The following is a 22,189-nucleotide window of genomic DNA, read 5'->3' on the forward strand; positions in this document are numbered from 1 at the left end:
GGTCTGGACCCTTCTTCAGAAAATGAAGAAGGGTCCAGACCCGAAACGTCAGCTTTCCTGCTCCTCTGATGCTGCCTGGCCTGCTGTGTTCATCCAGCTCCATACCTTGTTATCTCAGACTCCAGCATCGGCAGTTCCTACTATCTCCAAGACATATTTATGTATTGTTACTTCTTCCAATACACATGACAGTCCCCTTGAGTTATTAAACATTAGTCACTAAAGGTTTCCTGGACATCAGTTGACATTTCCGCGCATGCTACAATAATGCATTGAGTCTGTATGGCATCTTCAAATTTGTGAAACAGTGGTTGCTTGATATTCATAGCTGAAATGCTAAACACCTGCGCAGAACTATAGATTCAAGCAGTTAAGATAGCAGTTCACTATCTCCTATACGAGAGATGTGATTCGAAGCAAAGAAAATGGAGGAAGTAATACAGAATGGACTTATCACCCACAATTATATTGAAACAATTTACTGTCCAGTTTGATTCCTATTTACCAGTTTACTCACTGCCATTTGTTAAGTAATGGAAGTAGGGAGTGTTGAGCCTGATTTGTATAGGAGGAAATGTCAGGGTTTTTTGAAGATAGTCCAAAGTATTGGTAATAACATTTAATAGACACCAGGCAGCATTTGTATAGGTAACTTCCTTTCAATCCAAACTTAACATTCTTTCTTTGATTTTTGCAAGGTATTTTATCACCCAAGATTGAACAAAAGAGAATTCACATTGGTATAGTGCCTTTCATGACCTTGGGATGTCTCAAAGTGCTTTATAGGCAATTAAGTACTTCTGAAGTCTAGTCCTCGTTGTAATGTAGGTAGTAAATATATTTGCTTTGGTTTACATCCAAAAGTCATATATAGATGCTGTGGTGAACTTAATATTTTTAATATCTGCAGCAGTTTGCCTTAAGTCAGTTGTCAAATTAAATGTTGTTAGATTAAAGGAATACCTCTAAACTGTACACTGAAAATAAAGGGAAACATTGAAACTTTGTGAATTTCTGAGATCCACTCTGGCACCAATAGGGCCTGCAGGGTGAAGCCTACGGCACACTGTGGTGCCATTCAGTCAGCTTTGTCATGGATGTGTCCGTTACGCAATGTGACAAAGACCGTCTTCAGGCTAATGTGCAATGATTGAGGTTGCACCCCTAGTTCAGCTATATTCTCGGTAACCTTAATTACCATTGGTCATCTGGTGAGGAGACAAGAGGCAAACTGTCAGCTGACCTAAAACATGATCACTTTGTGTAGCCGAAGACTGATGAGACCGGTGGGAATGGCAGGAATTTACAGACAAGAATTTATAAGGTATTATTTCAATTAACTGATATGCGTTTTTGACAAGCTAGTTGCTATTTAATAGCTTCCTTAAAGGCACCTGCCTGAGGTTGTGCTGTTAGTATTGACATTATGCAAAAGAGGACTCTTACATTGTTTTTAAAAAAAAAACTTAGCATGTTATGACGCACTTCTGGAGCAGATGGAACTTGAACCTAGGCCTCCTGGCACTACCACTGTGCCACAAGAGGTCACTTACTAAAGTAAAGACATTGGAGGAGTTGGAGTCATTCGGGTTTAGAAGAATGAGAGAGAAACTTACTGAAACAAATAAGTTTCTCAAGAGGCTTGGCAGCTCAGATGCAGAGAGACTGTTTTTGCTTATTGAATATAGGATCAGAGGGCATAATCTAAGGATAAGGGGTCACCCATTTAACATAGACAAGGAGGAATTTCTTCTCTCAGAGTAGAGAATCTGTGGAATTATTTACCACAGAGTGCTGTTGAGACTGAGTTCTTAAGTGTATTCAAGGCTGAGAAAAATACACAGACTTTTCCACAGTGAGGGGATCAAAGATTATGGGGATAAAACTGGAGAATGGAATTGAGGATTATCAGCATAGCCATGCTGAATGGTGGACAGAATGGCCTACTTCTGCTCTTCATTGCACTATGGTCACATTTTTAAAAATGCTAATGCATGTAGAGTAATTCTTACTGTCTGCTGGCCGTTCTGATTCTTGATAAAATGACATGTTTTTAATGAATTAGAATTGCCTCCATGCTGAAGCTCCTTGTGTAAAGCATTTTCTCTGAAAATATGAAGAGTTTGTTCAGTGGATTTCAGGTCAGTGTTTTCTTTAAATCTCAGGTTTAAGCATCTATGTTTGTTAAAGAAATTTCAAATAAAATTACTGTTGATTTGTGTAATATTAGCCTGAAGTTTGAGTGTTTGAGCTTGGGGTCAAACCTGTTTCCTATTCCCTGCCAGTGAACATCAAGGAGTGTTTGGCTTTGGTTATGCAAATGATTTGGATAAATATAGTTTGATATTATCACTACCTGAGGACATAATTATTTAATTTTAGAAAAGTTTTGAAATATTCAATTTTAAATCATAATGTCTTGGTCCAAAGACTTAAATACACAGAACAGTAACGTATGAGTAGGTCCAACTTCTGGTCTGGCCATTGAAGAGGAATAGAGGTGGGATTCTTCCTCTGAGACAAATTAAGTTAATGGAGGCATCGCTATCTCAGGATCTAGAACGTTTGTGAACATTAAAATGATAAGACCTCATCCATAATTCAGGGCTTGAGCATACCAGTTAAAAAACACGTCAGCAACACAACATCACATGACAGAAAGTATATATTTGCACATGCTAGTAAGAAATAAATTAGTTGTATTTTTTCTATAAATGAAAACCATTGAATTTATTGCCACATTGTCTTTCAAAATTCATGGGAAATACACATGTCAAGCTTTTGACTAACAGTGTTTGTTAACCCTGCAGGCAGTGCTTACATTGGCTTGTGGTGTAAGGTACAAATAGTCAGCTCTCATTTTGCTGTAATGGGAATTTTCCATTTTTATATAAAACAGGGGACTGTGGCTTCATTACAGTCTCGTTAGGCTATTGAGAGTTAAAAGATAAAAGCCCTCACATATTAATCTGTCTGAACAATACCTATTCATTTTAATTGGTGAAAGGTCCTTCTTGGTGGTCTGGTATCCCAATAATTCCTACAAACAGTGAAACTCAGCGTGAATTCCAGACGTCCTGTCCCCACTTCCTCAATTTCCCAAATCTAGTTCGGTTATGGACACTTTTTTTTTGAGTTTTAAAACCTTCATCATCAAACTCAACTGTAGCAGCTCTTCAGCACCCAAACTGTAAGAATTGATTTTGATAAATCCTACTGAAGTAGTGGATTTTGTTTGATCTGATTCTACTACATTTGAAGGGTGGGAGTTACAATTTCCATTACACCAATGGAAAGCTGAAGAAATGGCAGAAAGTGTTGCTTATGCTGTTACTCGGGATGTTTGCCAAGTTTATAGTGGAAAATTGGAAAAACCCCTTTGGAGATTTCATTTGATCATGCTTGGAGTTTGACAAGAGCCAATGTAAACAATTGAGTAACATTACCATCCAGATCCACGCAAAGCACAAAACTTTCTCGAAGTTGTCTCCATCAGTTTTGTGGCTCAAGCAGGACATGGAGGGGTCATCTGTAAAGCAGATGGCCAATGCTGTGTAGCTGACAAGCATTCAGAGAGCCAAATAACACCTCAGTAGCAGCTACTGTTGAAATGATTCCACAGAGGCCAATATCCCATCACCAACTTGCCCTTTCTTTACACGTGCATAATGCTTGAATTGGTCTGGCTTCCTTGGAGCCAGCTCTCAGAGTGAATTGGATGTCTGAAGCTCCTGCTTTTTTTATTATTAGGAACTTTCCCCACACTACACTGTCTGTGGCCAGCCAGCTCGGAGCCAGTCCCCTGAACTGAGGAGATGCTAAATCCCCTGTTTGTATTTTTTTTTGTTACCCCTACACTACTGTAACACAGCAGTAATGCTTATTTTTCCCACAGCACCTGTGTTGCGTGTGTGTGTAAGTGCAGGGACTCAGTGGAAGACACCATTGTTCAAATAGTTTTATTCAATATTTCCACCACTAGGAAAAATACCCATGTGGCCACAAAACCAGTAGAAAGCAAAGCCTGATAGGGGCAATGCCTATGTGAGACACTCCTGTTCATATCTGTCAGCCAGGGCTCCCTGATTGGGGCTATTAATCTGGTCCACTCAGGAAACTAGGTCCACCTGACTGACCTTGTTACAATCGCTATAGTTGTGTTTGTTTCAGACCAGATTACCTCTCCACTATTACTTAAAAGCTGGATAACTGGTTGTTAAAAATGTCTATCTACCTCATTTTGAAATACACCTGAAAAGGGGAGCAGGATTGAGATACATTGAAGTGTCGTGATTTGATTTTGAACAAAAATCCGTCTGTTTTTAAAAGTAAATAAAAGGGAGGTTTGTGACGTTAACTAAGATCTGGCAGAACATATAATTGACAGATTGGTGGGAAGTTGGCCTCTGCCATGGTGTCAGGAATTGTGTGTTGGTAGTTGGTGTGTTGTTTGATGGTGATACATGAGGCATGCATTCATGAAAAGCATTTTGAGGCACCAACTGTAATGCTCAATCTGAGCCATTATGAAGTTGGCTGGTAATTTTGTTGGGCTATAGTGCAAAAGCAAGCACTTTAAATTGGCCAACTCTGACACCCCTCTCTCAATTAAAATTTCCATTCCCTCAATGAAAATCAGGAGAGATTTATAAAAAGCAACTGATCCAATATAAAAAGTATTTTGCCTCACTGGGCTGACACATTGGAAATCAAGGCCCACTCTTCTCCAAGTTGTGACAAGAGTTAAAGTTTTGAAAAGTACGGAGAATTCTCCTAATTTTACCAGTCTTTTAGTCCCGGATTGACAGGAAGCATGGATCAGATTTCTGTACTTAGCAAGAATGAGTATTTGTTACAAATAAATAAATTCGAACTATAGATAAACAGTTATGAACCTTTGACAGATAACTATTGTTAAAATTCTAAATTGCTTATAAACTCCACGTGTGCGCGTGCACACACAAACATGCACATACACACATACAAACCCACATATACACACACACACACACACACATAGGCGCATGCGCATGCGCATGCATGCACGCACAGACATGCGCGCACACAGGATAATGAAAAGGGTTTTATGGTTGGAGTGAAAGTTTGGCAACCCATTTCATTGGTCCCTGCTCTCAATATTTGCTGAGATGATCCTTGTGCTGATCAGAACACTACATTTCGATCTTCCTACTCCAGATACTTTTGCTTGTTTGTAGGAAACGGAAGGTGACTTGTTCCTACCCATAGGGTTTTTTGATTTGAGTTAAAAGTCACAACCTCCAGCAACTGGAATGCAGAAGTAAAGTGTCTATTTTCAGGTCTGAGATGCTTTTTCCTTCAGAACAATAAACAGCTCCTTCTCCTCTCGAGGTCCAATGGTTTCTGCCCAAATATTCATACCCACAAGCTGCTGAACTACCTGGAGCCAATCACATAGTTGTTGGCAGGCAGAAGGCCTTTGTCATTGGTCTGTGGAATAGTGACCAGTTAACAATCATCTACCTGTTGCTAGCCAACCGTCCGTTCTTACACACTGCTTGATTCCAGCTCATCTGCAAACTAGGCTTCCACTACTGCTTGAACAAGAGGCTGTGTAACAGTACCTTACAGTGAGTGTCAGCTTACTTGTTTTAAAAACGTGCAGCAATTCTTCAAGAATCCTTGGTTTTTAAAAATGTCCTTTTCCCATTTCAGACCACAACAAAAATGCTGAAAAATTAAAAAAGCATGGTCTTTACAACGGTCTTAAACTATTACCCAGAGCTTAAATTACCATCCATGTCCATGACGCTTCAGGTTGAGTATTACAGTGTCATAAAACTTCAGGAGGCTTGTTCCAATTCATTTTTACCAATATTCCACTTTGTTCAGTGCACAGTGCACAGTGCGCGTGGTGCTATGGGCATAGAATTAATTTAAAGTGGTAAATGCCAGGAAGCCATTCCATGGCATCTTTCTAGATGTCTAAAAAAATCCACATCTACCCTGGGAAGGCAATGTTTATTTTTGAAATCCAACTCCTATTAGGGACTGCATAGAATTATAGCAAGAGCGATTTCACAGCTTCACATATAACTATCATCTTCTTCAGCTAAATACCCAAACTGTCAGCCATAAAACGGGTTAGATCTACTCCTGTGATTTTTCCATATCTGATCTGCCAGTTGTGTTCAATAGTAGCTATTAACCTCCCTAGGATGTCAAGATTTCTCATCATCTGCCACCTATTGACTTTTCTCCATTTGTGAAAAAGCACATCGGGACACACTTAAAGATGAGAATGATCCAGCTTTGAATGCATTGCATTAAATCCCTTCACTATTTCCGCAAAGGGTCACAGGAGTGCAGTAATCTTCACCCCATTTTGATTTTTAACCTGAAATCACCCTTTAAGTCATTAAATTTTCTTTTGTCAAGGCTATGATCAATTAAGCCCAAAGCCTCTAGTAAGCATTGACACTTATACAAGTTGGAATGGATTGATAAACTATTGAGAACACTGAATAATGATTTGTAAATAGAAGGACAGGCAATCCCTGAATGTTTCATACCAGAATTTGAATGTTGCAGGAAAATGGGCAGGTTCTGTTCTCAGGGTCTGTGGGTTACAAAGACATTGCCCTCCACCTGTAGAGTTCTTGTGTAGGATTATAGCAATTGTCAAGCTGTGGAATGGGGTCACAGTGGGGAAAAGTTTGGTAAGCTCTGATATGCAGTCATGTGAAGGGACTCACAAATCTTATACACCATTATTTCAGCCAGACATGCAAGCCACTCCAGCTGATGATTACCTTGGATTTAATAAAAGGTATAGATAGATTACACCATTTTCAGATGATGGTCGTTTCGGATTAACATTGACACAATCTGATATTTTGTAATTTTGTGAAAATTGTTGATTGTTTTGAGTTCATGAATGCAATCCAGCTGATATCACACTTGAAATGACAATGGGCCAGACTTCCTGAGGAGTGGTGATCTCATGCAGACTGGCACTCTTTTGTTTGAAGAAAAAAGAGAGATCCTCATTTCTGTCAGGAGATTCTCATTTCGACAGCCTCAGAAATGCAGAGTCATATTTCAATTCTGACAGTTCTTTTGTAGTCAGGATTGTCAGAGGAAGGCAAGCCAAGTTCACTTTTCACAGCAGTCAGCTGCTATGTACTGAAAGTGAAAGATCTTGATAGCCGTTTTGATAGCTGCTGTCAAAATGGCTAAGTCTTTAGGTTTAAGGGCAATATTGGGTGCAGGAAGAGCAAGATGCCAGATGGTTGGTGGTGAGGAGGGGGTAGGTGCCATGTAAGTATTGTGTCAGGTGAGTAGGGTGTCAGCTGGTAGGATGTCAGGTTGGTTGGGCGTAGCAAGCCAGGTAAAGAGCGTGCCAGTTGGGTTGGGAGTGGAGCACTAGCTGGGTAGGGTGTAAGATGACGTGGAGGGCAGTTAAGTGTTTAAGGTAGGTCAGCGTGTAATGGAGAAATAGATCCAGCAGAGATGATGGATTTTGGGACTGAGGTGTTCGGATTTGGCAGCACTCCTTCCATCAGCGCTGGAATAATAATTCGTATTCCCTATTGTTCTTACAAAGTAAAGTTATTGCTCAGTCTCTTCCTGAATTCACTTGCATCACCACAACTGTAAAATCGTTCATGAACAATTGCAATTGGGCAGTGTAGCAGAACATAATTTTCGTTTCATTCCATCTTGTATTTAATGTGGTAACCAGGTGCAACTTTATTAATCTAATGAAAATGGGTTAATCACGAAATAAATAGTTTGAATGAGGGTATCCATATACTTCACCTTTGGTTAATATGATCTGAAAATCACTGAAAATAACTCAAAAATAAAAATATTCTGAGCCATTTGAACTTCATTGGTGAAGACACTAGTTTCTCAGTAATTTTTATTTGCATGATGTAAAAACTTTAAAAATGATCCTACTCCTGCCTGTTCCATTTAATTTGGAGACCAGCTAATCGCAGAGCAATGGGCAGAAAATCACCATGTTTTTCAACCTGGTGTGTGGGCCAGCTACTAGTAAAGTGATTTTTAAACAAGCATTAAATATGGTGGAAATGTTTTCACACTTGATATAATTTATATTTAAAATTCCCCAATCTCTGGTGCTGGTTCGGCTGCTTTCAGCTGAACGCTGCTGCTGCTACTAATAGCAGAGCAAACTGTGGGAACGCTGCCTCCCATTCTTCAAGCCTGTACACCATCGGTGCAGTGTGTTACCCATTTCAGCTTTTATCCTGATCTATCCTTACTGTCAGAGCCTTGAGAGAAGATGCCAAGAGATTTTCTGGATATTTGCTTTTATTTTTAAGAGCTTCAGAATTGCATTATGTCATTAATCTAATTTATGAATTGTTTGATTCATGGTTTTGTTTCTCCAAACAGGGCAAAAGCTAAGAAGGGTGTGAAGATTGTTAACGTCAGATCCAGCATCCCAAACTTGTGGGAGGTTAAACAGGAGATGGGAAATGGGGGCAAACACTTGATTGCAACTGTTGTTTGCCGAAAAAGACCTGGTGCTTTAAGTGGCAGGTAAGAGTTGATCAGTAACCTTAATCACACTACATAACTATAGTGCATCTGGTAACAGTTGAATATGTCAGAGGCAATATTATATTCTATTACAGGTTGAGTCGCAAAATCAATGCTTTATTTGGGATGTTCGCAGTGGATTGTTCAATGTTTGTTAAGTGCATGTATTGTTGAGTAGTAAAACAGAAACAGGAGACCAGGCAGGAGCTGTGGAGAGGGAAACAGAGTTTACTGACAGAGAGTTTGATTCTTAATTGAGAGCACTGGAAAATTCCAGAATCTGCAAACGCGACTTGGGAGAAAGAACATCAGTGCCATTTGTTCTAATTCAGGGGCTGGTGTAAACTGAAATCTGACCTACTGCAGCCAGGAAGAGTTCAGAGAGAGCCACAGGGGTCTCCAGGTTCAGAAACAAGCTTTATGAAAGGACTTTGTCCCAGTTTTAATAAAAGCAGCATAACAAAAAGTAGCCCTTATCTCAGACAGCCACTCAGCTCCCACACACTCCCCAAACTCCACCCATGCCAACTCAACCAGTGGCCCTTGATGCCAACTCACTTAGTGTCCACCATGGATACTGTCAGGAATCATGCTGGAATGAAATGAAATAAAGTTCTAGATGTTTATCAATGACCTCTTTATTAAAATAACACCACTCATAAGAAGGTCTTGAATACATCTGAATTCCTTATAGTAGTGAATTGCTTATGGAAGCAAAGTTTCCATTCATGTATTTGATCCCATATACATATTTGTGTGCATAGCTCCACAGCAAAGATTTGGAATTGTCAAAGTGTGAATTTGACAGGACCATCACTGTGATAATGAGAGGTTATGGAATCATTCTTGTAGCATGGATTCTATAATGACAGCCCTTAGGCTTGTGTCGACAGACAATTTAATGCATTTACAGGTGCCGAATGTTTTTTTCATTCGTAGAATGTTTTATTCTTCCAAAAAATAAAAATCTCGGAGAATAAATGCATTGACAGCTTCACTGAGTCAACTTCACTATGCACAGCCATGCCTACTTTTACCAATTCTGATGTGCTCTTCTAAAGAGAAATTTACCTCTTCAGCTTGCTTGCCTGGACCTATCTGGTATCCAAACTATCTCAATGACTTCCCCAGCAGCTTTTGATCTTTTGCTCAAATACACATCCAACTAATGAAAATAGCATCCTTTGAAGGCAGCTGGACCTGTACATGTGCACCATGGGTGTGCAAACTGGAAGCTAATCCCTTTCAGCCTCCTGCAACCCCATATTGGTAAAGTGGTGCATGCCAGGTTTCAGGGGAAGAGGAATGCTGGAATCAGGGCTTTGACATCATTTTGGCTACATTGGAGGCTCCTTGCATCCCCTCTAACCTCCAATTTGATGTTTCAGGTTGGTAACCTTTTACTAAACTAGGGAAGTTTAGAAACAAACAAATTTAAAACAAGTACAGAGGTAGGGGAGGATGAGACATGGAAAAGAAGTGAGGGAAAGATCTGTGAAGTGGTTGAAGACAGCAGTAATTAAATAACAAAAGTGATAATAGTGCAAGGCCAAAAAGTGGTGGCAACAAAAACAAGTTTAAAAAACAGATGTATCTCAAGGAGGTGTAAATGTTAAACAAAATCAATAACAATTGAAGCAGAGGTTATGATCTGAAATCGAGCAAACTGTACAGTTGGGCTGTAAGGTGCTTATTGGCTGTTGAAAGATGAGATGCTACTCATTAAGCTTAAACTAAGCATTGTAAGAAGAGAGTAGAAGGCTGAGGATCGAGAGGCCAGCATGGGAGTGAAGCGGAGTGGAACATTTGAAAGGCCAGGAAATAATCCTGCTTGCTAATGTTGCTCAACATTTTCTGGTGAATTTTGCTTTAATTTCAGCTATTTATTCAGTGTTAACATCCTTTAGAAATTTGATTTCAAGGAATTGGGTGGTGCGGTGAGTCTGCATACTGTATTTGCTTTCAGGCTACTTCAAACTGACATGCAATCTCAGCTCTAGACTTTCAAAGTAGAATCAGTATGGGACACATTTAATGGTAAGGTGTTAAATGTATAAAATTGCCTAAAATTCAACATGACCTGGCAGACCTAGAAAGGCAACCAAAGTGGACAACAATAATAATTGACTGAATCAGAAAACACGAACTGGTTAAGGAATATTATGGAGTTTGAATTAGAGGATCTGTGGTATTCCCAACCTGTGACCAGAGGGTGCTTGATGATGCAACACAACGGAAAACAAAGTGTGATTCCATATTCCTGGCACCTTTCACTTTGTTGAACACAGATATCACTTCCTAACTTCTGGGAATTCACAGTGACATTGGCTCTGAAAGAGAACTGTGAGATGCAGCATCTCAATTTGCATGACTTGCATTTGAATTACTTCATACCTGAATGGATGTAAATTGGGAGCGGGGACTATGCAGTGGGACCTGGGTGTCCTTGTGCACCAGTTGCTGAAGGTAAGCATGCAGGTGCAGCAGGCGATAAAGAAGGCAAATGGTATGTTGGCCTTCATTGTGAGATGTTTTGAGTACAGGAGTAGGGATGTGTTGTTGCAGTTATACAGGGCCTTGGTGAGGCTACACCTAGAATATTGTGTGCAGTTTTGGTCTCCTTTCCTGAGGAAGGATGCCCTTGCTCTCAAGGGAGTGCAGCGAAGGTTTACCAGACTGATTCCAGGGATGGTGGAACTGACGTATGAGGAGAGATTGTCTAGGTTGGGATTGTATTTTGCTGGAGTTCAGATGAATGAGGGAGGAATCTCATAGAGACTTATAAAATTCTAACAGGACTGGACAGGGTTGATGCAGGGAGGATGTTCCTGATGGTGGGTGTGTCCAGAACTAGGGGACACAATCTGAGGATTCAGGGTAGACCGTTTAGGACGGAGATGAGGAGACATTTCTTCATCAAAGAGTGGTAAGCCTGTGGAATTCATTACCACAGGAAGTAGTTGATGCTAAAACATTGAATGTATTCAAGAGGCAGCTAGATATAGCACTTGGGGGCGAAAGGGATCAAAGGTTATGGGGAGAAAGCAGGATTAGGCTATTGAGTTGGATGATCAGCCATGATCGTGAAGAATGGCAGAGCAGACTCGAAGGGCTGAATGGCCTCCTCCTGCTCCTGTCTTCTATGTTTCTATGTTAGACCTGGTTAACGGATTTACTCTTTACATTTGAAGTTGAGCGTCACTCCTAGATGCGTCAGCTAGTGCTTTCATTCTTGTGCAAATCTGGTCATAATTTGTATTTAAATCCCTCTCTCTTTAATCACCCAGTCTTAAAATTAAACTTAAAAAATGTTACTTCAGTTACAGGCCATAGTGTTAATTAACTTCATTTGTAGTGCCTTTGTGTGTTTTAATAACTTAGCTAGATCAAAAAAAGTAGTGTTAATAATGGTAAGCTACTGTGACAGGTATAATTTCCTCGATTTGCAAGGCATGTGCAGAAGTGAAGGCTTTAATCATGTTATCCGAAACGTTTGACAGGTTGCTTTTAAAACTACCAGTCCTGTTATCAAAGGAGATTTGTGTGGTAGTTTAAGGAGCAAACAAGATTTTCACATGAGTATCATGACAAGCCAGCAGGGGATTTTAATATTTTTTAAAATTTCTGTGTAGAATATATATGATTTAGAACTAAGTTTCCATGGTTGTGAATACTTTGCACGCTGGCTTCATATCTCACTGTATTATATTAAATTGTGAAAATTACAATAGTATATTTTATGAATATAATGCTCTACAGCTGTGTACTGTGCCTTATTGGCAAGAATTCTGTTGATATGCTGCAAATTAAATGTATTTCAATAATATATTGCAGCATTATCAGTAATTCTACATGGTTCTTGCAATAAATGCCAGTATTGTTGCTTTAAGAATTTGAGAGATGAATTATGATGAATAAAGCACTGAGCATAATTTGAGGATGTTGTCAATTTGGAAGTGCTGCACAAAAATGTGAGACTTTAGCAACTGAATTTAAAACATACCTGTTTGGTCAGAAATGAAATTGAGGTATAGACCTAATTGTTTTTTGCCATGTAGTCTGATGCCACATCAGGTTTGGCTTCTGTAGGAACTGGTTGGGGAGACAGCAGAATTGAGGACTCTCTTTGGGCTGAGACATCATGATTTTTTTGTACTTTTACATTACATGCTGTCATACATGGTAATGTTAGAAATATTAGGATCTGACTTAGAATGCTCCTTATCAAAGATACATCTTCTTTTGGGTGTTCATGTCAATGTTGTAGTATGGTCTGGTGTAGAGGTATTCCAGAGCACTCGTTCTAATGTGAAATCTAATTCTGCCCACGCTATGGAATTTATTTACAGTGATGTGCACGTTCATGACATCATCACAATAGTACTCCAGGATCAAATTCCCTTACATAACAGATCAAGAGAGAGTTGGGCAGGGGCTGAATCACCTATTCATGTTCCTATGTTTGTACAAGTAACACATAATCTGTTTCATCTCTAATGATGTTGCTGGTGACTATTGACTATTGTCACATTATTGGTTAGCTTCTTCCTTTGCTTCCTATTTACCTAGCATCAAGTTTAAGTTCAAATTCTGGTCTACGGCACTGTGGTCAAATGTGTGGCATGATATCCATCATTGCAATTCTTTAATTGGTATCTGTTTTTGAAGTTCTATCTCCTTTTTAAATACGCATTAATTTTGATGGGGGTGGGCATCACCACATAATACACTGAGATGTGGGATATTTTCAAGTAGTGATTGTCAGAAATTTATTGTGGCAAATGGGGTTAGAAGGAAACACAAACACAATGTTTCACTAGGATGGTTAACTTGCCAGATGTCATTTCCAGCAGCTTCCCATATCTGCAATTACTAAAAAGCAAGGCAATAATTTACAACTCCCTATGCCCAACCTTTACCATGTCTTCCCCAATGACTGCCTTCATGTATGGGCTTCCAAATAGCTTTACGGTTTCTCACCTAGGTTTGGTATGAGGGAGTTTGTGTGGAGTGTCTGCGCAGTTGTGTAACGCTGTTATCAGATCTAAGGAAGACATGCAACAAAGCCAGGGAGTATCTGAAAGGACAAGTAAACCCAACTGACCATCTGAACTTGGTTATCAGTGTAATTCTTCACACATTAGGGCATACGTTGTCCAATCCTAGGATCACATCTAATACTGGATACTGTGTTATGAAGTTTGCAAGCATGGACTAATTGGGTAGGTTCAGTACCTTCCTTGTTTCGAACATCCAAAGGGATATACTATTTGATACAATCGACCAGTCTTTGGGGTGTACATACTGACCATCAAACAACAAGGAAATTTGTATATCACAGTGTTAATTTGCACTGGAAGCTAAAGGGCCTTTTTAATTCCCAAACAGACACAACATGAAACCGACACTGAACGGGTGATGATCATTCTCTGGTTCATTGCTACAGGTATTGCCCTGAGAAATCAGTAACCTGCCTGATTTAAAGGTAAACAAAGATTGACCGTTAACTATCAGGCACAATCTAACAGGTCTCTAGCACAGAAAAAGGGCCTTTGTCCATCAAGTCTACGCTGGTCAAAAATAAGCACTTAACTATTCTATCCCATTTTCTAGCCCTTGGTCCATAGCCTTGTATGTTTTGGCATTACAAGTGTACATCTAAATACTGTTTAAATACTATGAGAGTGTCTGCCTTTATCACTCTCACAGGCAGTGAGTTCTAGATTCCAAGATTTTGGTGTGATCAGCTCAGGGTTGACACAGAACAATTTGGACTTGCTATACTTGCCTAGTATCATGAGTAGCTGAAAGAGGAATAACAAAACACCACCCTTCAACAACCTGATCCTATATCAGTGTGTCCTTGTGTACTTTACTCGGCAAATTTCCATGGGCGTTAGTTTCAAAGCCTCTACTCATCTGGGAGCTCCTTTCCATGTTGACAAAGTTATTAACCTGTCAAACCTGCCAAAGTATTCTACGTACTATGAAAATCGATAGATTTCAGGTTTGGGACTGACATGCATATATCTCTGTGCAGCTCAAACGTGGACATTAATATTGCTTTCTTCCAGCAGTAGTTGTGAAGTTGGGTAGAGTATCTGTGGATTGAAAGGCAGGATGTTAGAATTTGATGTTTGTAAAATGGTGGGGAGAAGAATGTGTGATCCCTTCAAAAGATGATGTACTTTTCCTAGGCTTGGAGGTGTTTAAAAAAAAGTCTGGAGCATTATTCCTTCATCAGGTGTAGTGAGAGAGGAGACATCAAGACACAGAATTTATAAGTAAAAGATCAAAGGATCTACAACTGATGCAAATGTATTGTAGAAACCTAAAATAGCTGGCTGACTCCCACCTGTTAAATCTTTAATCAGTTAGAAAGGAGATGCAGGTTTCAACTGATTAAAATGCATATCCCAGAATTTCTTTCACGTCACTGCCGCAAGATAACTAAAGGTCTTATCACTGTATACAAGAGGTGACCTTCAGGTCAGACAATGCATTTTAGGTGTGAGACCTTATTTAGAACCTGTCTGTGTTTTAATCTGGAGTCAGGCTGGTTTTATTTCCAAAGCAGGAATTTATGATTGAAGAAAGGTCCAGACCCGAAACGTCAGCTTTCCTGCTCCTCTGATGCTGCCTGGCCTGCTGTGTTCCTCCAGCTCCACACCTTGTTATCTAACATATTGGCCTGGTTTTGCTTGTGATCTGTCATGGTAACATATGAGCAAAGATATCTGCCTGTGCCTGGACTGAATATAAGCTTGGATTCTTTGGTGTTCTCAAATTCAGCTATTATATGATAACAGTATGGTTAGTAAGTTTGCAGATGGCACCAAAATTGGAGGTGCAGTAGACAGTGAAGAAAGTTACCTCAGAGTAAAACGGGACCTTGATCAGATGGGCTAATGGGACAAGGAGTGGCAGATGGAGTTTAATTTAGATAAGTGTGTGGTGCTGCATTTTGGAAAGGCAAATCAGGGCAGGAATTATACACTTAATGGTAAGGTCCTGGGGAGTGTTGCTGAACAAAGAGACTTTGGGGTGAGGTTCAGAGTTCCTTGAAAGATGAGTCACAGATGGGTTGGATAGTGAAGAAGGCATTTGGTATGCTTGCCTTTATTGGTCAGTGCATTCAGTATAGGAGTTGGGAGGTCATGTTGCGGCTGTACAGGACACTGGTTAGGCCATTTTTGGAGTACTGTGTACAGTTCTGGTCTTCTTGCTATAGGAAGGATATTGTGAAACTTGAAAGGTTCAGAAAAAACTTACAAGGATGTTGCCAGGGTTGGAGGGTTTCAGCTATAAGGAGAGTCTGAATAGGCCGGGGCTATTTTCCCTGGAGCATTGGAGGCTGAGGGGTGACCCTATAGAGGTTTATAAAATCATGAGGGGCATGGATAGAATGAATAGACAATGTCTTTTCCCTGGGGTGGGCGAGTCCAAAACCAGAGGGTAAAGGTTTAAGGTGAGAGGGGAAAGATTTAAAATGGACCGAAGGGGCAACTTTTTCATGTAGAGGGGGATGTGTGTATGGAATGAGCTGCCAGAGGAAGTGGTGGAGGCTGGTACAATTACAACATTTAAAAGGCATCTGGATGGGTATATGAATCGTTAGGGTTTAGAAAGATATGGGCCAAATTCTGGGAAATGCAACTAGATTGATTTGGGATATCTGATTGGCATGGACGAGTTGGACAGAAGGGTCTGTTTCCATGTTGTACAGCTCTATGACTCTAATATAACCTATTTGCATTCAACCACTTGAAATTTGGGCTTTGAGCTTTATTAGGTATTTTGTTCTTTCAATAAATATAATAAAACATCAAAATGTCCTTTTCACATCTGTTGACTAATGCTGGAGTCTAGGGCATTTCATGTGATGAAACCTCCAGGAATAGATTTCCTTGCCGTTGGAAACCCTAATAAACATGTGAGGTATTAGATGCCCTGTATAACCAGATGCTGTCACCACGTTCTAAATAACATGTATATTTATGCCCAGCTAAAACGATGTAATGTTTCAGCCATTGGCAAGTACCCATGAATGTGATCCACACATTTAGTTTTGACTCAAAACGCTTGAAACGTGGGCCCAAGTAAGTTATGACTTCAGTTGTCTGCTGGGATAGAGCAGTATGAACAGAGTGCATAGGAGATGGCTGTGCAATTACATCTAGTCATCAAATGCTAAAGGATACTCATCAAACTGAGGAGTTTAAACTTCATCACAGTTCACACAGCTTTCTGTTTGGGGTGATGCTTCCTTTTGTTAACATTACATTGATTCAACATCTCTCTCCCTTTCTTCTTTGAGTGGATGACATCAGTTGGTTAGCGCAGTTAACTGGGCAGCTGTTTTGTATTGCAGAGTGACACCAACAGCCTGAGTTTAATTCTCACACTGGCTGAGGTCACCATTAAGGTCTTGCCTTCTTGACTTCATCCCTTGCCTGAGACTTGGTAACCTTTGAGTTAAACACCTTGCCAGCCATTTGACTCTAATGAGAGTTTGGGACTTTGGCAACCTCTATTCTTGTATTGAAATAGTTAGGTGCTATGTTTGGAGAACAGGGAGAGAGAGATCCTAAATATTAAATTGTCATGTGTTAATTCTTTTTTTTAAAATGGATTTTCAGCAGATTTTAGAAAGAGTGCTGCCAAACACAGAATGAACAAATTGGCTGCTTCCAGAAATGTCCAGCAATCGCAAGGACAAAAGTATATTCATCATCTCCTGGAATTTAACACACCTTGCATTGTATAAACATTCCAAGCAAACCAACATAAATGACTGGTAGAGATAGTAAGAACTGCCGATGCTGGAATCAGAGATAACACAGTGTGGAGCTGGAGGAACACAGCAGGCCAAGCAGCATCAGAGGAGCAGGAAAGCTGATGTTTCGGGTCGGGACCTTTCTTCAGAAATGGGGGAAGAAGTGTCCCGACCCGAAACGTCAGCTTTCCTGCTCCTCTGATGCTGCCTGGCCTGCTGTGTTCATCCAGCTCCACACTGTGTTACAATTGACTGGTAGATGAGATGTCTACCTCAGCCAGCTCTGACCAATGGAGACCATCATAACCTGTTTCTGTTGACTTGGTGTAAATGTCTCTCCAGTGATCTTATACCAAACACAATTGTTCCTGATAGTTGAATGTCTTAGCTCAAAGCCCCAGTTACACAAGTGAATGTGCTGGTTTGTTTGAACCACAGTTTAATTGTGCAGCTTAGACTTTTGTTTATCAGTTTCCTAATAATACCAGAAGAGTAAACATTTTCTGAAGAAGGGCCCAGATCCGAAACGTCAGCTTTCCTGCTGTGTTCATCCAGCTCTACACCTTGTCATCTCTATAACATTTCTAGGCTTTGTTAAATGCTTGCCTCTGACCTCAACATATCTGAAAGGTCTGATTTCTGGTAAGAAACCTACGTTTTCATCTGTGAAGTGAACCAATTTCCGGTGTACAGTGCCTAAACCTTCACCAACAGTTCAACTGTATTTGAGCCCCTACGAAAGATACTTCTGTAAACATTTAACCTAAAGATGTTGACTTGCTAAATCCTGCAATTCACATGAACTAATTCTGATATCTTTGACATTTTATTAACTTGTAATTTGTAACTTTCCTCCTTTGATTTTTCTTTTGCTTCTTTTCTGGGTGTGTGTCATGATCCATGCCATCCCTTTCCCCAAGGGTTGAATGCAGTGATAGGCCCTACTTTGTTTTAACCATATAGAATTTACTGTGGGTCATTTTGAATCAAACTTAATAAGCAGTATTTGGGGAAACACACCATCACCTATTTCCACAAGGGAAATGAAAATAAGAAACAAAACAAAAACCTCAGTTGGAGACAAGTGGGGAGGACAGTAGGAATATTTCAATTCAACTCTCCTTATCTATGATACTGGGGTAAATAAACTTCAAATTTGCTGAAAAGGTCAAAACCGGACAAGTTTAGAAGACATGAAAATTTATCAAAATCCACATTGCCTCTATATCGTGGCAATCAGTTTTTGAAAAAAAGGTGTTCATTCAACATTGGGGAAAGAAAAATAATTTGAAGGAACTAAGTATTGATTGTGGAATGGAATTCTTTATGCAGACTCAATATACTTTTATTTTAAAATGCTGTACTTGTACAGGACTTCAAATTTGTGGATTTATGCCTGAAGCTATAGACTATTGTGAGAAAAGTAGAGAAATGGGAAATGACAAGGTATTCCTCTGGCAACATTTACAGTGGGATTAGATAATTGATCATATTACAAATGACAGGCTTTTTCATTTAGAAATTTATAAGAGCTTTTTAGGTTGATATTGAGTATAGTACGTATGCTGATAAATGGATGTGTTTCCCTGATAAAATGCAGCATTTGACTTCATTCAGTTTGCATTTGCTGTGCAAACGAATTCAGCACTTGGGAGATAAAAATGGTGTATAAGTGAAAGACAATTATAATGTCCCAGACAGAAATGGGAATATAATGGCACTAGCGGTAGTTATCTACTCATTGCCTATAATCTAATAAAACTGCTTTGCAATCCCAGTCAGGAAGAAACAGTAACCTCTATCAGAGATCAGTACTGAGAGGAGAAAAAAGTGTTTTTCTTTTCTTTAGAATGTGAAATGTGCCCGGATGTAATTCACTGCTGATAAAGATCAGGCAGAACTGATACTGGATAGATAGAGCTCAAGGGTACTCAGCCATGACTGTTACACTCTTATAAACCTGAATCTCATTCAGATTTCCCTCCTACAGGGTTAGATTATGTGCTTGCAGTTCTTAACATTATCAAGAACAAAAGACTAAGTGGAACTCTCAGATAGGCTTTATTGTTTTCTTATATCCTCACATGCCATTTTGCAACTTATATTGCTCCTCCTCCTCAGTCTTTGTCAATGTTTAACCAACTATATACCCCATGTATATACATTGGGTTTTTAGTTGGTATTGAAATATTAGCACATTCCAAGTTGTTGCCAGCTGAATTCCTTCATACTCTCGTCAATGATCTTCCGCTGCTGTTCTTGATACATCATGTTCCACCTTATGAAAATTTCAACTTACCCAGAGCAACTGCTGTAATCGAGAATTTCCATACACCTATTACTCATGTCAGCCTGCATTGGTTCCAAATCCCCAATTAGTTTAACTTTAAAATGCCATACAGATTTTCAGATCCCTCCAACCATTCTAAACCTTCTCCAGCCCCATTGCCTAATGCACAACAACCACTTTTCTCTCTATGGTTTCGTGTACATCTCCTCCAGTGTCCTTGCACCTGCACCCTCTGGATGTGTCATTCTAAATCATGGCACCTTGCTATTTTACACCCAATCAGCAATTTCTTTCCAAAAAAAATCCTCAGCTTTTCAACTTCTGCTTTCTTCACCTCGAAATAATTCCCTCTGATGGCCTGTTTGATGCCTGTTAATTTCCAATGATTCAGTGGTATATTCCTTACATGTACAATAACATACATGTAATTATAACTGCAATCTGTATGTTGGATTATAAATTAACATGTTTTCATTGATTGCCAGTGTATCATTGGAGTCATTTATTATGTTTAAATGTGTAAAATTTGTTAGTATTGTTTGCAAGCAAATTTAATACAGTCACATGAGGTGTAGTTTAGGTCAGAGTGGACTTTAAGGAATGGCTTAAAAGGAAGAAAGTAAGTCAGAGAGCTTGAAGAAGAAAATCCCAGTGGTTAAGGCCTAGAGGTGAGGGCGGAATGGGGGTGGGGGTTGTCTCAGAGTGGTGGTGAGTAAAATAAGTCTTGTAAAGAGATGAAGCGAGGGTATTGTTGGATTGGCAAGGGAGAGAGGGACTGTGGGTAGCAGGCTTTTGTAGGAGGCAGCTGGAATACACTTTATATAGGAAGGTGACTGTTGATGGATTTGAACCAGCCTTCCAGCCCTCGCTCTCATTTTGCAAACCATGGAATTGAGTCTGGGCGGAAAGCATGCCAATAATTGGCTACTTAAGGGTCAGTTGGGGTGAGGGCAGGCAGATTGCATACTCCCATATATCAAATACGGGTGAGATGATGGCGTAGTGGTATTATCGCTGGACAGTTAATCCAGAGACCCGGTTAACATTTTGGGGACGCGGGTTCGAATCCCGCCATGGCAGATGATGAAATTTGAATTCAAAAAATATCCGGAATTAAGAGACTAATGATGGCTGTGAATCCATTATTGATTGTTGGGGAAAAACCCATCTGGTTCACTAATGTACTTTAGGGAAGGAAACTGCCATCCTTACTTGGTCTGGCCTACATGTGACTCCAGACCCACAGCAATGTGGTTGACTCTTAACTGCCCTCTGGGCAATTAGGGATGGGTAACAAACACTGCCTAGCCAGCGATACCTTCGTCCCGTGAATGAATAAAGAAAAGAAAAATTGTGCAATAGTTGGAGGTGGATGAGACGGTAGGTACTAGGAAGGCCACCTAGAGAATTTTGAGACTTCCATCCGCGAATCCGCGGGATATTGGATCTTAAAATTCTGGTCCATGTACTCTGTACCAGTTCCTGAATTAATCCAAGATATTCAAGCATTGTGGTTGCAAAGCTTTACAAAGGTTGCAATATAGGTGTCTAGGAACAAACTGATAGTGGCTAGTCCCCCATAAGATATCAGTAACCTATTTGGAGAACAGTGGGACTGTCATATCACCTCTTTCTTGGGAATCTGCTGAACCTTGTGTCCTCAGGCGCTTAACTGGGCAGCACCAGGTCACAGCCCCTGGGAGGCTGAAGTCAGGCCCGCTGAATGCTGTCAGCCAATCAGAGGCCAGCAGCTTTATTACCTAAATATTGTCACTAGGAGGCAGTGTTGCTCCCAGTACTACACCTGCCTAAAACTTTGCATTGTTGTTGGATTCCAGGCCATGGCTGAATGATGGTGGGAGGGTGGTCTCACTGAGAGAATTACAGTGAGTAAGGGGAGCGTGGAGGAGGGAGAGGGCAATCAGCGGCAAGGACAGCAAATGGATCTCAATGACCTCCATCTTCCCAATGCCAGTTACCTCAAGGGGGCACTTGGAATGAAGGATGCCCCTGGGGACCCTACAAGCAGCCCTGCATTGTTTTGCTCGTTGCTTCCTGCATGTTGAGACCCTGTCCACCAATAGATTCATACGAGCAGCAGCAGGATGAATCCCTTAGGGACCATTAATTGCCACAGGCTAATACAGGGTTCTTACCTACCATCATCCTGCCCAATTAAATGCCCTTGCCATCAGTCCCATCATGGGGCTGAGAGCAGAAGGTTTTGGCCCAAATAATGCATGTCAAGTCCTCTAATAAGCATTGAGCTAAATAAGAATTGCACATATTACTGCAATAAAGGATATACAATATGTATATTTATTCTCTGGATTTTACTTAGATCTGTATTTAATCAATTATCGCTCAGGATATTACAGAATGATAACAGGGTTGCAGAGAGAGCGCTATGTAAAAGATAAGTACTGAACTAGGGCTGGTTATGGTGCAGAGAAAAATTCTTCAAGAATTTCTAGGGGGGAATAAAGGTCCCTGGCTTCTAAACACAACCAAATGTTACAAGAGCTTTTTGAGAGAGTGTAATTAGAAAAATAATTACCCTAAAATATAATTGG

General features: G+C 40.1%; 1 protein-coding gene across 3 annotated transcripts in view; it reads left to right on the top strand.

Moving 5' to 3' along the window:
- The window catches only part of si:dkeyp-14d3.1 (transmembrane protein 132D), a 909,489-nt gene that overhangs the window by 330,509 nt on the left and 556,791 nt on the right, over window positions 1–22,189 (top strand). For all 3 annotated transcript variants that reach the window (XM_048611779.1, XM_048611782.1, XM_048611780.1), the window contains one exon: window positions 8,404–8,550. In XM_048611779.1, coding sequence (XP_048467736.1) covers window positions 8,404–8,550 — 147 coding nt within the window. The remainder of the gene's footprint in view (window positions 1–8,403; window positions 8,551–22,189) is intronic.

This window comes from Rhincodon typus, chromosome 24, assembly GCF_021869965.1.
Source record: "Rhincodon typus isolate 14 chromosome 24, sRhiTyp1.1, whole genome shotgun sequence".
In the NCBI taxonomy this organism is placed as follows: Eukaryota; Metazoa; Chordata; class Chondrichthyes; order Orectolobiformes; family Rhincodontidae; genus Rhincodon; species Rhincodon typus.